Consider the following 18,428-nt stretch of genomic DNA (forward strand, 5'->3'; position numbering starts at 1 on the left):
CTCCTGCAGTAACCCTTTGCAGAGTGTCCCCTTAAATTGCAAGTACAAATTGTATGACACTCACATTTGAGTGACAAATGCATCTGAGACAAGCTTGAAGATTTTTATCCACAATTCTGAGTATGGTAAGAGAACAGCACTGTCTTCACTGCTTCAGTCATTTCCTGCTTATTTTGTTTATCTTTTTTTCATCTTTCGTGTATCTTCATTAAAAGATTAAACATGATGTATGATGGTCTAACAAAAACATCAAGGTTTTACTGATGCACACTCTGCAGTCAGTATAAGTACAGGTCTACAGTTTGTCTTGAGATGGGGTGATTTATGATTTATGGAGAGGTGCTTAACCAACATGTGACAAGGTGCAACCAAAAATTAGAGCATTTGGAAGGAAAAGGCACAACGCTCACTCAAAACGTGATGTTTTATTTTCTAACTCAAGTTTAAAACATAAAACAAATGTTTAAAACACAAATGAGAAAATAAAACATCAGGTTTTTCATTGTGAAGCGAGAGTCGTGCCTTTTCCTTCCAAGTAATTTCAAATCAAGTTGTTTACGTAGCATGTTACAAGTACAATCGATGTCGACTAACAGTGAAATGCTTACGGCCCTTCCCAAAAATGAAGAGAAAAATGAAGAGAAAAATAATAATAAATACACAATGAGTAACGATAACTTGGCTATATACACGGGGTACCAGTACCGAGTTGATGTGCAGGTGTATGAGGTAATTGAGGTAGATATAAACATAATAGGTGACTAGGCAACGGCATAGATAATAGTAGCAGCAGTAGGTGATAGTAACAGCAGATACACTGCTTTTACTGTTTATGTGATGAATCAAAAGAGTTGGTGCAAAAAGGGCTCAATAAAGATAGTGCAGGTAGTCTGGGTGAAACAGTTTCATGCCCGTTTCAACTAGCCTCATAGATGAAGCTATTGGAATGCATGCCTCAAAGTTCATGGTCGACAAGTATTCAGGGAGAACAAGTGTAAAAAAAAACCTGCTAAACTTGTTTGCCATCAAACTTGTTTGCCGTCTGATTGTCAAAGAACAGTCTGTGCAGTACTTGTTTCATACACATGGAACCAGTCCTGTGAGGCTGAGCTCACTTTCGACATTTCCAGTTAAAAAAAAGACTGCTTACTTCTTCATTTTAGCGTTGGATGGCTGTTTTGACTGGATTACCTACTTCTTCATATTTTTTGAAGAATTGTTTACTTTGTTTATAATATCTAATTAAAAGGTAACACTTTTTTTGTGTGATTTCTGTTTTTGAGTGGTTCCTTGCATCAGAGGCTCACACGCAGGTCGATATCACTGTTCCATTTCCAGAGATATTTTGGTTTTGGAGCAGATTTTGATGATAGCGGATTTGTTGCTCAATACATAGAAGCAAACCTTTGATTTGACTTTACGGAAAAACCACCTGAATTTCACATGTGAACACGTGAAGTGTTCCAAAAACATGTTTTCGTGGGATCTTATGTGAAGGTAATGTGATAACATGTAAAGCAACATGTGAAATCATATGAAGTTTTCCAAAAACACATGTTTCCACATGACTTCAAGTGTGACATTTCATGTGAAAACATGTGATTTTCCACTTGTGAAAGCATGTGATTTTCCACTTGTGAAAGCATGTGATTTTCCACTTGTGAAAGCATGTGATTTTCCACTTGTGAAAGCATGTGATTTTCCACATGTGAAAGCATGTGATTTTCCACATGTGAAAGCATGTGATTTTCCACTTGTGAAAGCATGTGGTTTTTCTGTAAGTGTAGTTTACGATCTGTCTGTATTAACCAATTTGGCTTATTTCCACAGTTATAGACAGTGTTGTACAACCTTTGGCCTCAAGTTGAATCTGTCAAGTTGAATCTGTTTTGCTTCAAATACTTGTCTGTATATGGTCACGTGGGTCACATGATGTTAAAACAAGCAAATGGGGGCTGAGAGACTTATCAGAAGGGAAGGTTAAAGGTCAACTGAGACAACACAGTGACTTTGGATACACCATACATGTTCCAGGAATGGGTAGACATTATTGAGACCGGGTGAGATATTATAACTACACATATTTACATTCAGATTCTGATCCGCTCAAGCATGTGCCAGTAACTTTGCCCTCGACAAGGAAGAAAAACGAATTATTTCCGTGAGCTAAGCGAGATCATCGAACAATCTGAGAGATAAGGTTGCCGTTTTGGGCACCTTGTTATTCTGCTGTGAATCCAGTACTTTGTAAATCAATACAGTATACTATATCTCGATGAATGAGGGTAAATACTACCACTGAACACGATTGGATATGCAAACCGTAAGTATACCTGAGCATTGGCACCCATTTTTGTTTGGAAATGGGGAAGAAGGTTGACTTAACAACATACTAATTGGCAGTTTTTTGAATGCTTGCACAACCAAGTTCTCATGTTACTCAGAAATGGGGAAGTGTGCCTCATACAAAAACATGCCATGACAGCATTCCAGATTGAGAAAATACAAAATGGTGTTTTAACAGTTTTTGTAGTAAGAAGAAGTTGTCCGGTCCTCTTGGCTGTGATCTGATGTGTGGACTTTTAACAGGGTGATGTTCTGGATTAGGCCAGCACCATGGAGACACTCGGTAGCAAGAGAGAGATGGCACTTCCATCCCGAAGCTCTTCCCAGGCAATAGGAGCTCTGACCCTGAGCTCTTCCCAGGTAATAGGAGCTCCGACCGTGAGCTCTTCCCAGGCAATAGGAGCTCTGACCCTGAGCTCTTCCCAGGCAATGGGAACTCAGACCCTGACGTCTTCCCAGGCAATAGGAGCTCAAACCGTGAGCTCTTCCCAGGCAATAGGAGCTCAAACCGTGAGCTCTTCCCAGGCAATAGGAGCTCCGCCCCTGAGGAATTTCACCATTCCCAGGAGGAAGAGGGGAGATGGAAAAGGTATGAGAAACATATAATCACATTCAGAACCCATGTCAATATAATCTGAATAATATAATCTGATAGCTCATAAAGTCAGTGCCACGCTCTACAATGCTTTTAGCACTTGAAAAAGTGTGATATAAATTCAATTTATTATCAACAATAACAATAATGCTAAAACTATTGATTTGTGAATTAAAGTTCAGAGTGTTTTGCCATGTATTTTTGTTGGATGGTTGAATTACATTGTATCCTGTCCGTGTGCATCTCATTTTGACCAGCTCTTTTGGATGTCTGCCTCAAAGAGAGCAGGGACTATAGTCTGATACAGACAACTCTGAATGAGTCCCGATTGGACATGGGCAAGGAGATATCCTTCAGCTGGCAGTGGGATGATGTCACGCTAATACACAACGAGGAGCTACTGCGAGAGTTCTTTGAAAAAAGGTGACAATCAACATGTTGTTCAATGGCATTAGTGCATATCTTCACAAGAACTGCATGCATGTGCTATATGCATATACAACTCTGTACTGAAACATGATATGAATATGTACATCAGTGGAAGCTGCTGAGGAGAGGAAGGCTCATAATAATGGCTGGAATGGAATCAATGGAATGGCATCAAACATATGGTTTCCAGCGACATCTGACTATCTAATATCCTTTTATATTGCTTTGTTATCATCCTCTAAAGAGGGTGTTGTTATCCCCTATAAAGTAAAGAGGGTGTTGTTATCCCCTATCAAGTAAAGAGGGTGTTGTTATCCCCTATCAAGTAAAGAGGGTGTTGTTATCCCCTATCAAGTAAAGAGGGTGTTGTTATCCCCTATCAAGTAGAGGGTGTTGTTATCCCCTATCAAGTAAAGAGGGTGTTGTCATCCCCTATCAAGTAGAGGGTGTTGCTATCCCCTATCAAGTAGAGGGTGTTGTTATCCCCTATCAAGTAGAGGGTGTTGTTATCCCCTATCAAGTAAAGAGGGTGTTGTTATCCCCTATCAAGTAAAGAGGGTGTTGTTATCCCCTATCAAGTAAAGAGGGTGTTGTTATCCCCTATCAAGTAAAGAGGGTGTTGTTATCCCCTATCAAGTAGAGGGTGTTGTTATCCCCTATCAAGTAGAGGGTGTTGTTATCCCCTATCAGGTAAAGAGGGTGTTGTTATCCCCTATCAAGTAAAGAGGGTGTTGTTATCCCCTATCAGGTAAAGAGGGTGTTGTTATCCCCTATCAGGTAAAGAGGGTGTTGTTATCCCCTATTAAGTAAAGAGGGTGTTGTTATCCCCTATCGAGTAAAGAGGGTGTTGTTATCCCCTATCAGGTAAAGAGGGTGTTGTTATCCCCTATCAGGTAAAGAGGGTGTTGTTATCCCCTATCAGGTAAAGAGGGTGTTGTTATCCCCTATCAGGTAAAGAGGGTGTTGTTATCCCCTATCGAGTGTTCTCTTTGAAGTTGAAGTATGCCTGTGTGTGGAAATTGCACATTCATAATTTCCTAGTTTTACCAAATATCTTTTTATGCCTACTTTGCGGGATCTCTAAATTGCCTAATGAGGGAATCATTAATATATGTAGAGTTGGTGTTATATTTAATTTCACAACACTGTGTGATACATCTAACCCTGTCGACCAGTCATTTGCTTTCATGTTCCTATTATCTCAGATCTGAAATGCGTTTAAAGGATAGACACGTCAGAGAAATGGAGGAGAGGTTCTGTTTTTTAGTCACCTCTGACCAAAAAGCTAAGCAAATGTATCAACACGGACTGAAGGTTGAGAACACAGATCAACACTCTCTGGGAAACCCGTCATATGGAGTCTATTTGCACAGGCACGCTGATGTCGCCCTGAAAAATATCAGCAGCAACACCCCTGCTGGAAAAATCCTCATCATTTTCAAGGTTAGATGGTAATAGTCGTCAATATGATAATTGTTATTATTTCTATTCATTAAGCAAGTAAAACATATGTTTTTGCTTTTCTTCCCATAGGTTCTCTTTGGCAAGGTGAAAAAAGTACCTCCATGTTATGGAAGGAACAGCACACATGATCCAACGGTGAATTACGATTGTCACGTGTCCAAAGACCCCGCTGTCCCGAGGGACAGCTTGTCTCAGCAAGTTTTGAGCTCGTCAGTAAGTTTAGTGGCCTGGCTGGTCTAGTGGTAATGCCGCAGCTTCCAGCACACATATCTACGGTGTCTGCATTAGTTCAAATCCCACTTGCTGCTCTTTGACACAACCTCTGTCTATCTTTCCCCACTGTCATTCTCTATCTTTTATATAATATACACTATACATTCAGAAGTATGTGGACACACCTTCAAATTAGTGGATTTGGCTATTTCAGCGACACTCGTTGCTGACAGTTGTATAAAATCGCATACACAGCCAAGCAATCTCCATGGACAAACATTGGCAGTAGAACAGCCTCAGCCGCGAAGTGGTACACCACACAAGCTCACAGAACGGGACCGCTAAGTGCTGATGTGTGAAGCGCATAAAAATAGTCTGTTCTCGATTGCAACCCTGAATACCGAGTTCCAAACTGACCTCTGGAAGCAACGTCAGCACAAGAACTGTTCGTCAGGCGCTTCCTGAAATGGGTTTCCATGGCCGAGCAGCCGCACATAAGCCTAAGATCACCATGCGCAATGCCAAGCATCGGCCAGAGTGGGGTAAAGCTTCCCGCCATTGGACTCTGGAGCAGTGGAAACGCATTCTTTGGAGTGATGTATCACGCTTCACCATCTGGCAGTCCGACGGACGAATATGGGTTTGGCGGATGCCAGGAGAACACTACCTGCCCGAATGCATAGTGCCAACTGTAAAGTTTGGTGGATGAGGAATAATGGTCTGGGGCCGTTTTTCATGGTTCAGGCTCGGCCCCTTAGTTCCAGTGAAGGGAAATCTTAACGCTACAGCATACAATGACATTCTAGATGATTATGTGCTTTTGGAGAAGGCCCTTTCCTGTTTCAGCATGACAATGCCCCCGTGCAGAAAGCGAGGTACATACAGAAATGGTTTGTCGAGATGGATGTGGAAGAACTTGACTGGCCTGCACAGACCCCTGACCTCAACCCCATCGAACACCTTTGGGAGGAATTGGAACGCTGACTGTGAGCCAGGCCTAATCAACCAACACCAGTGCCTGACCTCACTAATGCTCTTGTGGCTGAATGGAAGCAAGTCCCTGCAGCAATGTTCCAACATCTAGTGGAAAGCCTTCCCAGAAGAGTGGAGGCTTTTATAGAGCAAAGGGAGGACCAACTCCATATTAATGCCCATGATTTTGGAATGAGATGTTCGATGGAGCAGGTGTCTACATACTTTTGGTCATGTAGTGTAAATACACACATACAGTGGGGCAAAAAAGTATTTAGTCAGCCACCAATTGTGCAAGTTCTCCCACTTAAAAAGATGAGAGACGTCTGTAATTTTCATCATAGGTACACTTCAACTATGACAGACAATTGTAGGATTTTTAATGAATTTATTTGCAAATTATGGTGGAAATCAATAACAAAAGTTTATCTCAATACTTTGTTATATACCCTTTGTTGGCAATGACAGAGGTCAAACATTTTCTATAAGTCTTCACAAGGTTTTCACACACTGTTGCTGGTATTTTGGCCCATTCCTCCATGCAGATATCCTTTAGAGCAGTGATGTTTTGGGGCTGTTGCTGGGCAACACAGACTTTCAACTCCCTCCAAAGATTTTCTATGGGGTTGAGATCTGGAGACTGGCTAGGCCACTCCAGGACCTTGAAATGCTTCTTACGAAGCCACTCCTTCGTTGCCCGGGCAGTGTGTTTGGGATCATTGTCATGCTGAAAGACCCAGCCACGTTTCATCTTCAATGCCCTTGCTGATGGTAGGCTTTGTTACTTTGGTCCCAGCTCTCTGCAGGTCATTCACTAGGTCCCCCCGTGTGGTTCTGGGATTTTTGCTCACCGTTCTTGTGATCATTTTGACCCCACGAGGTGAGATCTTGCGTGGAGCCCCAGATCGAGGGAGATTATCAGTGGTCTTGTATGTCTTCCATTTCCTAATAATTGCTCCCACAGTTGATTTCTTCAAAACAAGCTGCTTACCTATTGCAGATTCAGTCTTCCCAGCCTGGTGCAGGTCTACAATTTTGTTTCTGGTGTCCTTTGACAGCTCTTTGGTCTTGGCCATAGTGGAGTTTGGAGTGTGACTGTTTGAGATTGTGGACAGGTGTCTTTTATACTGATAACAAGTTCAAACAGGTGCCATTAATACAGGTAACGAGTGGAGGACAGAAGAGCCTCTTAAAGAAGAAGTTACAGGTCTGTGAGAGCCAGAAATCTTGCTTGTTTGTAGGTGACCAAATACTTATTTTCCACCATAATTTGCAAATAAATAAATAAAAAATCCTACAATGTGATTTTCTGGATTTTTTTCCTTCTCATTTTGTCTGTCATAGTTGAAGTGTATCTATGATGGAAATTACAGGCCTCTCTCATCTTTTTAAGTGGGAGAACATGCACAATTTGTGGCTGACTAAATTTTTTTTTGCCCCACTGTATATACAGTGCCAGTCAAAAGTTTGGAAAGGTTTTTTTTCTTTCTTCTTACTATTTTCTACATTGTAGAATCATAGTGAAGACATCAAAACTATGAAATAACACATATGGGATCATGTAGTAACCAAAAAAAGTGTTAAACAAATCTAAATATATTTTAGATTCTTCAAAGTAGCCACTTTGCCTTGATGACAGCTTTGGACACGCTTGGCATTCTCTCAACCAGCTTCACCTGGAATGCTTTTCAAACAGTCTTGAAGGAGTTCCTATATATGCTGAGCACTTGTTGGCTGCTTTTCCTTCAATCTGCGGTCCAACTCATCCCAAACCAGCTACACTAGCAATAACATCTGCTAAACACGTGTATTTGATTGATTGAAACCATCTCAATTGGGTTGAGGTCGGGTGATTGTGGAGGCCAGGTCATCTGATGCAGCACTCCATCACTCTCCTTCTTGGTCAAACAGCCCTTACACAGCCTGGAGGTGTGTTGGGTCATAGTCCTGTTGAAAAACAAATGATTGTCCCACTAGGTGCAAACCAGATGGGATGGCAATCACTGCAGAATGCTGTGGTAGCCATGCTGGTTAAGTGTGCCTTGAATTCTAAATAAATCACAGACAATGTCACCAGCAAAGCCCCCTCACGCCATCACACCTCCTCCTCCATGCTTCACGGTGGGAACCACACATGCGAAGATCACCCGCTCACATACTTTGCGTCTCACAAAGACACTGCTGTTGAAACCAAAAATCTCAAATTTGGACTGATCAGACCAAAGGACAGATTTCCACTGGGCTAATGTCCATTGCTCGTGTTTCTTGGCCCAAGTAAGTCTCTTCTTCTTATTGGTGTCCTTTCCCTCTCACCCCCCCCCCCCCCCCCCTTAAAAGATTTAGATGCACTACTGTTCCACTGGATGTCATAAGGTGAATGCACCAATTTGTAAGTCGCTCTGGATAAGAGCGTCTGCTAAATGACTTAAATGTAAATGTAAATGTAAATGTCCTTTAGTAGTGTTTTTTTGCAGCAATTCGACCATGAAGGTCTGATTCACACAGTCTCCTCTGAAAAGTTGATGTTGCGACGTGTCTGTTATTTGAAATCTGTGAAGCATTTATTTGGGCTGCAATTTCTGAAGCTGGTAACTCTAATGAACGTATCCTCTGCAGTAGAGGTAACTATGGGTTTTCCTTTCCTGTGGTGGTCCTCATGAGAGCCAGTTCCATCATAGCGCTTGATGGTTTTTGCGACAGTACTTGAAGAAACGTTCAGAGTTTTTGAAATGTTCCGTATTGACTGACCTTGATGTCTTAAAGTAATGATGGACTGTTGTTTCTCTTTGCTTATTTGAGCTGTTCTTGCCATAATATGGAATTGGTCTTTTGCCAAATACGGCTATCTTCTGTATACCATCCGTACCTTGTCACAACACAACTGATTGTCTCAAACACATTAAGTAGGAAAGAAATTCCACAAATTAACTTTTAACAAGGCACACCTGTTAATTGAAATACATTCCAGGTGACTACCTCATGAAGCTGGTTGAGAGAATGCCAAGAGTTTGCAAAACTGTCATCAAAGCAAAGGGTGGCTTCTTTGAAGAATCTCAAATATAAAATATATTTTGATTTGTTTAACACTTTTTTGGTTACTACATGATTCTATGTGTGTTATTCCATAGTTCTGTTGTCTTCACTATTATTCTACAATGTAGATAATAGTAAAAATAAAGAAAAACCATTGAAGGAGTAGGAGTGGCCAATATATATATATATATGAGTTAGTGTACAAATCATTAGGAATATCTTCCTAATATTGAGTTTCACCCCCTGTCGAAAAAGCATTCAGCAGGGATGCTGGCACATGTTGACTCCAATGCTTCCCACAGTTGTGTGAAGTTGGCTGGATGTCCTTTAGGTGGTGGATCATTCTTGATACACAAGAAACTGTTGAGCATTAAAAACCCAGCAGCGTTGCAGTTCTTGACACACTCAAACCAGTGCGCATGGCACCTACTACCATACCCTGTTCAAAGGAACTTAAATCTTTTGTCTTGGCCATTCACCCTCTGAAAGGCACACAATACATGCCTCAACTATCTCCTTCTTTAACCTGTCTCCTCCCCTTCATCTACACTAATTTACGTGGATTTAACAGGTGAAATCAATAAGGGATCATAACTTTCACCTGGATTCACCTGGTTGGTCTATGTCATGGAAAGAGCAGGTGTTCCTAATGTTTTGTACACTCTGTGTGTGTATATACAATATATAAATATATTTGAAAGTTCACTCCTTTAGAGAGAGCTGCTCTGAGGCATGACTTGATATGTGACCATATGACCATGACTTGACACATTCTCTGTTTACAGGTGTTCCTGTTTGACTACAACGAAAACCAGGAGCTAAAACAGAGACCAAGGCAATGTTTGCCATATGCTATGGTTTCATTGGTTCCTTCTGTAAATTCTTCTCCGACTAGCACTCTAGTTCCATCTGTAAAACTGGGGCCAAAAACAAAGGGTATGGAATTACAATAACCAGATTGTGTTTAAATGACTAGATTTATTCCAGCATATTCATCATCAGCTGATGATCCATGTTTTATATTTAATATACGCAAACTATAGCCTATGTAGTATTAATAATTGCTTTGTTTCATCTTTCCCAGATTCAGCGGCATGTTTGGAGACCTGCACCGTGGCTCAAAGAGTGGGTAGAGGTCAGAATGCGACCGTGACATTCAAACATTTTGGGACAACTGAAAGTCCATTGCCTGGATACAGATCTCAGGGATTTGGAACAAACCCCCCATTCCAAAGAGGTGATCAACAGAACTTCCAAAACATTACATCAATCGCAAACCAATTGTATCACAACGGAAGTGACCAACCCCCACCGCCTCCACTACACATTAGTCCCTGCGACCAGCCCCCACCACCTCCACCGCCCTTGAGTCCCTGCGACCAGCCCCCACCGCCCTTTAGTCCCTGCGACCAGTCCCCAGCGCCCATTAGTCCCTGCGACCAACTTCCAACACCTTTTCATTCCTGTGTCCAGCCCCCATCACCCTTTAGTTCCTGTGTCCAGCCCCCATCACCATTTAGTTCCTGTGTCCAGCCCCCATCACCCTTTAGTTCCTGTGTCCAGCCCCCATCACCCTTTAGTTCCTGTGTCCAGCCCACATCACCCTTTAGTTCCTGTGTCCAGCCCCCATCACCCTTTAGTTCCTGTGTCCAGCCCACATCACCCTTTAGTTCCTGTGTCCAGCCCCCATCACCCTTTAGTTCCTGTGCCCAACTTCTACCACCTTTTAGTTCCTGTGCCCAACTTCTACCACCTTTTAGTTCCTGTGCCCAACTTCTACCACCTTTTAGTTCCTGTGTGCAACCCACACCGTCTCCATCACCCTTTAGTCCCTGCGACCAGCCCCCACCACCCTTTAGTTCCTGGGCTCCTCCTTTACCACCACCATTCACTGGTTCAATTACCTTCTTGGAAGACAATGGACTGGTTATCGATCCTATACATTTACAGATCCCAAGCCATGCTGGAACAGCTCCATTTGACCATAATAAACCCCACTTAGGTAACCAAGTTCAGTCTTGTCAACAAGTTTCGAACACCCTGTCCACGAACCAGGATAACTTATGGCGACAGTCTACATCTGCAACAGGTGCATTGGAACCAGTCTCTACTATAGTTTATTCTTCACGTGTGATTAAGGATCCCAGATTGTCTGCACGAGAAACTAACAACATGCAGAGATCGATTTCAATGGAGTCAGAGAGCGGTCAACAAACAAGTACCTCTGTCTGCATATTGACCGTGAAGTCAGAGCATAAGAATCTCCAAAATGTACCAAAACAGGAGAAGAATCTCAGGGAAACTGGAAAAAATAAGGATCCAAAACCATGCCAGCCTGATACACCAATAGATTGTTCTACTGCTACTTTGGTGAATATTTCAGCTCCATCCTCTGTGATACCTACAACTGAGAATCAGCCATCGTCTAGAATGCTTAAAATGAAGTTCCAGAAGTATTCTCCATATTTTCATCTGACCAAAGAGGAAAGGAAGGCAAAAATTGGTTCTCTACAACATCTGTCATTTGATGAGAAAAATACATTATTAGAGAGAACCAATTTTTATGCGACCTATTTTCAGAAGTCCAGGTGTCTACTCAATCAAAATGACAAGGTCACCGCAGTCGACCCTGGGCGGCTATGTAAACCAGGAAGTATAAAAAGATGCTTGTCCAGCACAGACTCAGTTGAGATGTGCAACAGTCCTCAAAAGACTCATGAGGACAGTGGTGCATACTTGCAGCAGCAGGTGAGACAACATAATCTGCCCCAGTACACCACAAATGGTGATCAGAGTTCAAAACCTATCCCAGAAATTTCAGCCCATAATCCATCAATTGTCTGTGGGGCTGTGGAGGAAATTGTGGCCCTCCAATTTGAGAGGAACACAGGCAATATGGAACCAGAGGACATGATCCTTTGCAGCCCAGAATCCACTACTACATGTCTCACAGAAACAGAAGAGGATGTGCACAAAGTTACTGTGGAACCACAAGATGAAATGGCAATGAAAAATGACTCACCGATTCCATTCCTTCCCCAGACTGTCAACCAAACTGCAACCTCTGGAAGCTGGCAGGAAACAGAGGTGAGGTCCAATCTTAACTCAGCAACAGAGGAAAAACCTCAGGATGCTCTAAATGAAAACTCTAATGCAAGCAAGCAGAACACAGAGGCAAGCTCCAAACCAAATTCCATAAGATATGAAAAAAATCTAAACATTGTACCTGAAATCGCTGAGGGAAACAGACAGAGCAGAGAACTGAAGTGTGAACCAGTCTTAGCAGAGAAAAACAAAACAAATGCTGTAAGTTCAGTGGATGACACAATGGCGAACGAAAATCCCTCAGAAACAAGGTGTCCAGTCATTTATGAGAGCCATACTGATATCATGGATGCTTGTGAAGAGGTTTGTGGTACGGAAACATCAGAGGAAGTTATGAGTGTCAAGGTCTTCTGTCCTGGAGTCATGTCAAGGCAAAATCATCAAAGGCTTTTGCAGAAAGACAGAGAATGTTATGGAATTGGCCAACATCAACAAAATGAATCCAATACATTTTCTACCTGTGGTGACTTTGTTGATAATACTGAAGAATGTCAGGCTGATGATTCAAAAGCCAAAGATACAGTCTACAGTTTCCTGTATAACAGGCTGCAACTCAGTGAGCTCTTTCTTTCACCTAATCAGCATGGATCATGCTCAATTTCTGGTAAACATTACCTTAAACCAAAATGCAAAGACAGTCCTATGGACACCAATAAATCACTCCTTCCGTCCTGCAACCCAAACCAAGTAGACATCAGAGAGGGATGTAACCTTCGCATCACAATAAACGCTGATAGAGAATTGTCCCCTGTCACGGAATCACCCTCTCTGTCCAAGAGATTTTCAGTGTCAGAATGTCCTCAAGGAACTCAAGCCTCACCAACTGTACAGGAAAATGAAAAGTTTAGCAACAACAGCATTATCAGTGAAAACACACCCATTGACGGTGTTCTGAAAACATCCACCTACTACACCACCTTCAACAGAACACATGCCCACAATGCCAAATTAATCAAAATGATGGCAGAGAAATACAAAGGGAAAGAAAATGCTTCAGTGAGGATAATGAGAAATCATCAACATTCAAGAGTGAAGAAGAAATTGATTGTTGAAAAATCCACCACTGACATTCCATACTCAGAAATATCAAGATCATCCCATAAAGCCATTACAGGCCATATGCAGATGCCATTTATGCAGAGGGAAAAAGACTGTTTGAATGTTTCCCACAAAAACTTGAAACGCAAAACCTTTTTCCCCAATAAGGTCACAAGAAATGCCAGAGAGAACAAACACAAATCATGTTTTACATTTAAATCAAAGGTTGCAGCTCACAAAATTTCTGTGTCAGATGACTTAAAGACCTCAACGCGAGTTCCCATAACATCAAAAAAAAGCACTATCCTGAAGATGATAATAGATTTTAGGAGAAAAAAACGTTGGGGGACATTCAATCACAACAGAATGTACAGTCAAAGGAATGTGTGCAATGCTCCTGCAAAGTATATTACTTCCAGCCCAACGTCAGATGATAATAAACATCTGAGAGGTAATCGTTTCGAGAAGAAACATCTGAAGACACCAACGAGGGAGTTAAAAACAAATATGTCTATGAGAGATGGAAATGAAAAGATCAACGAGGAAAAGCAGATAGCTGATGCTGTTGACACAACCTTAACTTCGTCGACCATAGATATAGTCAATGAAGAGGCTGCAAAATCTAATTATGGGAGCACTGCGAGCAACTTTGTGGAAGACATTCAACACATTGAGGAAGCAAAGGATCTATCTAAAAGCAGAACTTGCAATGACGGCAAGCCACATGACACAGAAACATCTCAGGAAACCCAGAGCAATTGCACTTCCCCTCAGAACAAATTACCTCCACCGAAATGCACCAATACCGTGGCTATAAGTCAAGACAATGAGGGAATGACTGAGTTCAAAAAACATGAGATGGATCTGCTGAAAGAAAAGGCATTACAAGCTCATACACACTCTATAAAAGAGGTGGAAGAGGCCAACAGTGATATGGCGCCTGCTGAAGAGATCATTTCAGCTTCTGAGAACATGGAGTTTCCCTTAGATGCTGCCATCAAGATTCTTTGTGGCAGTGAGTTAAATTCAAACACACCCAAACCACAGGAAGAGATAGCTCGGGTGTTGCAGCACAAGTATGGTCAAATGGAGACAGAGAAAGCAGACACATCAGATAGAACACATTACTGCAACCCACTGGAACAAGAAGACACACCCTCCAAGGAAGTGAAACTCATCAATAGATTAAGAGATTACTTGACAAATTTTGAGTACATAGTTAGGAAACCCGAGCCAAAAACATCAGATACACTCTGTGAAACTGAGACGAATTTTCCACAGATTTGTGAAACTATCCAGAATAATGTCAATGACCATAAGGAGAAACCAGTTCATCTGGTTGTCCTTGACAGGGTGGAGTTGCTCAATCTGAGACCTAATGCAATTCCTTTCCCATTAAAGATATGTACTCCGATTATCAACACAAACAATGACCTGATTCATAGTAAAGAACAGGAACACAAGGAGAAAACAAGAGGGAATAAAACGAATTATTACAGAATTCCATGCATTAGCCCTGATAGTACTTCCATGTTGGAAGTCCCTGAAAAGTCCACTCAAACTCCTATGGACAAGAAAACAACTGAAGCAGAAATCTCTACAAGTGTGCCTGACATTAACCATGGGATTACAATTGCAGAAAATTATGCCTCAAGAGAACAGCAAAGACAGCCAAATTGCACTATTGATGCAAACAACATGATCATGCTCAAAGCACTAGCAGAAATAGAACCAGAGAATTCCGAATTTTGTAAAACAAAAGAAAACACCAACCAGAAGCCAACAAGCCACATTGTAAGGGTGAACACTAAGACTTTTCATAGACACTTCAGTGTGGCTGATATCTCAAATGCACTAAAGCATGGAGACAAAGTTACTTCCTTGGCCGAACTTTGCCCGTTGCGAACTGAATGCAAAGTCATGATGCAGTACTTCATCTTAAACTTTGAGGAAAAACAGAATGTTGAGGTCAATAGTACTATCGTCTCAAGAGATCAGATTTTAGAGCGATATCTGGACCGTCCTCCTGTACCAATGGAACTGAAGTACGAAGCGTTGAATTCTTTCCTGGAACTGCAGATAATGATGGAGGCCTGGCAATTTGTAGATAACAAGATGCGATTTTTGAGTGGACAATCTACATTTAGGAGTCTGCTGTGGTACGATCCCACTCTGTATGGGGAACTCTTTAAAGGGAAGGTGGGATTACAGCAGCAGTCCTCTTTATATTCATCTTTCCAACAAAGCCTCATCAACGAAGGACCAATTGCATTGCAGAGGTACCATTTAGCTGTCTCTACATTGAATGAACAGCTGAAAAGGGCCCCAGAAATGTCTTATTACATGTATCTCAAAAGCAAAAGAGAGAGGCTGGAGATTGAGGCTGCATTACGAAATCCCTCAGACATAGAGAGATTCTTCCTCTCTGTACCACTGTCTTGCATGGTCAATTTTGGCGACAGTGTGGAAAGTTTACAGAGGGTCCAGAGGCTTGTGACGACTTTCACAGAGACTCCTGCAGACAAATTAGAAGACGGATTCGATGTTGGAAAGGCTGAGCATCTTGCCATGGTGTTCCGATTTCTTCAGGAGAAAATCTACTATTTGAAAGCTTGCAGCAACACGATGGTCAGCAAGACGTCGTGGTTTGGCATGGAACACATCCTGTATGACGCTTCGAAGATGCTGGTGTGGAGGGACACAAAACAGACTGGGTCAGATGAGCTGCAGGCGAAATACAAGAAAGCAAATCCACAAATTGTCTTTGGGGTGACAGAATCTGGTGTCTCACTGTTGCATACAAGCGTGTCAAAGAGGACCCAGCTCATGGTTAAGACTGGGACCACAGCACAGAGATTCAGAGGTCGGAGTCGGGGGAGGCCGCCTATGGAGAACACTCGCTGTGCTGAGGTTTGTTGATATATTCCCATTTTTGGGGGGTAGAAATTACACATGTATGATATCAAATAATTGAAATTGCCTTTAGTAACATGTTTCCCATGGTGAGATTTTTAAACTAGTAAAAAGAGATCAATTAGACTGTGCTTTTATTGCTGTATGGTTTATTTTCCAGAAGAAATATCCTCAACATCCTTTGCCGATAATAGACCTCACAAAATCGTAAGTAATTTACCATTTAGGTTTGTGTCAATAAGCCAAGGAAGGGGATCACAGTAGCAATTGATATGTAATTCCTACCATATTAAAGTAGGAATAATGGTTTGGAGGAGGGAAAATATAAACATCTATCATCTAACTTGTTTTTCCTCTCCAACTCAAGCCCTAACAGGGATAACCCAGATGTATACCACTGGGCCACACCCCCAAGCAACCCTGCAGCCCATTTCCAGGCTTGGACACACCAAGAAAGCCTTGTCAAGAGCCAGGTAGTAAACTGGGGTGAAAGGTCACATGATACGCAAGCCATGGAGAGGAATATCCCTGCATCTTCCTTATCCCGACCTGTGCCAACATACCCTGAAATCAGGGCCTGTCTAAGGACTAGTAAAAGTGGGACAGCGCCAAACTCACAGATCCAGTTACCTGCCTCAATGGGAGGGGTGGGAAGTAAATCAGATGGGAGGCAGCAGTGGGCCGTGAGCTGGGCTCCCCATAACCCCCAGAACATCACAGGAAGTGATCTGAGGCCAATGCATCCTCTGTGGATTGGTGTTGGGGACAATGGTCATCCCCCCATTGGGGAGCCTGTCCTCTTAGAGAAAACTAATCCGTCTTCCTGGTCTAGTCTGCCTTCTTCTCCTCCATCTGTACCAGCAGGAAATACAGCACAACAATCTCTGCACTCCCTCCCAGCTCTCGCTACCACGACAAATAATTTCCCTCCCATATGTGAGCCCCTTCCTATAAATTACCCATTTTTCCTCCTGAATGGTCAGACCTATTCCACTGCTAATCCTGAATTGTCCACAGCAACTCTTGATAACAGAGGGAGATTTCCTCCCTATGTAGAGTAGTGCTGCTTCTTTATCAACTTTTATGGAACAGGTTTATAAAGCAAATAAGGACCTTTTGAATATAAGGAAGTGCTGGTGTTTCCGTGTTTTAAATACTGAACTGGATCAGGAAACAAATATCAGTCAAAAAAGAAGGAACTCAAAGGGGAGTTGGAAACAAAAGGATTTTAGTTAATTTATTTCATGTTGAATTCACTATTTTAAGTTAATTGAATTAGTTTCATGTTTGTTGTACTTTTTTGTTGTTGTTGTAACTATTGTTTTTGTATATAATCTCAAACACGTTGTCAATTGCTGATATCAATATCTGATTCAAAGTGTCCTATTTTCTGACCAAAATGAATTGTATAAAGTGTTGTTAACTTATTCCTCAAAGTGGATTATGTTGCTATTAATGTAATATTGAATTGTAAATAATATTATTTAAGTGTTTGGTTGAATTTTAAAGACCGCTTTTGGTTATTAGCTTGTTTGCTTTACTCAGGATTTTTGTGCTTGTCATGTTTTGGCTACTGCTTGAGGCTTTGTTTTGTAATTAAGTGTCACATTGGCAAACTTAACCCTTAATAACTATTTCCCCAGCAGATTTTTTTTTGTGTGGGTTTACTGACAAATAAAATATATTTGTACAAATCCATTAAATGTGGCTGCCATTTGTGCATCACAGCAACACCAACCTCAAAATAAGTAATATTTTTTAAATATAATGTTGTTAAACAAAACCTTTTAATATACTTCATTTGAAAGGTGCAATTATCTGTAATCTGTAATTGTTTTAACCAACTTTCCATTTTGTCATTTTTTTCAGAGGGGGGTTACAAAAACAATTAAAGAAATCCATACAAAGATAACCCCAACCCATTCCCTCCCTCAGTCCCCATCATATTCTGTTCCAGTTAAAGGGTTGCTCAGATTCAATAGTTCTGTGGACCATACTTTTTAAATAATGGCAAACTCAGAATATATTATAGAGATCAGTCCTTTCGGGAGCCCAGATAATTTATTTTAAAAATCCTATCATTGGAAGGTTCGGTAGTTGTTTCCCAAGGGACAGTAGCTGACCGAAGTTGTAAATATAGTTGTAAATATAGAAAAAAGGACTTGCCTGGTAATGTGCATGTATCATTCTGAACTAAATGTTTTTTAATCTAATGGTCTCTCTCTTGCCTTATACAGAGGTGTGAAAACTGACGGAACCAGCAGCATCCCAAAAAGAAAAAACTCTTCCTGTGTGGTTGACAGATGGGACTTTATGAAAC

The 18,428-nt window shown here is 41.5% G+C and overlaps 1 protein-coding gene across 3 annotated transcripts; it reads left to right on the plus strand.

Annotated features, from left to right (window-relative positions):
• Positions 1-17,811, plus strand: LOC115118374 (protein TASOR). Of its 3 annotated transcripts, none has more exons than XM_029646971.2 (9): positions 29-125; positions 2,590-2,935; positions 3,199-3,364; positions 4,576-4,813; positions 4,904-5,047; positions 9,838-9,988; positions 10,137-16,105; positions 16,269-16,315; positions 16,476-17,811. In XM_029646971.2, the coding sequence occupies exons 2-9, from the start codon at positions 2,617-2,619 to the stop codon at positions 17,167-17,169; spliced, it is 7,728 nt and encodes a 2,575-aa protein (XP_029502831.2). In that variant the 5' UTR covers positions 29-125; positions 2,590-2,616; the 3' UTR covers positions 17,170-17,811. The 3 variants fall into 3 exon arrangements, with proteins under 3 accessions (XP_029502843.1, XP_029502831.2, XP_029502837.2); XM_029646977.2 differs by having other exon boundaries at positions 16,272-16,315; XM_029646983.2 differs by lacking the exons at positions 9,838-9,988; positions 10,137-16,105; positions 16,269-16,315; positions 16,476-17,811 and having other exon boundaries at positions 1-125; positions 4,904-8,797.
• Positions 17,812-18,428: the final 617 nt, after the last annotated feature.

Source organism: Oncorhynchus nerka, linkage group LG4, assembly GCF_034236695.1.
Source record: "Oncorhynchus nerka isolate Pitt River linkage group LG4, Oner_Uvic_2.0, whole genome shotgun sequence".
Taxonomy (NCBI): Eukaryota; Metazoa; Chordata; class Actinopteri; order Salmoniformes; family Salmonidae; genus Oncorhynchus; species Oncorhynchus nerka.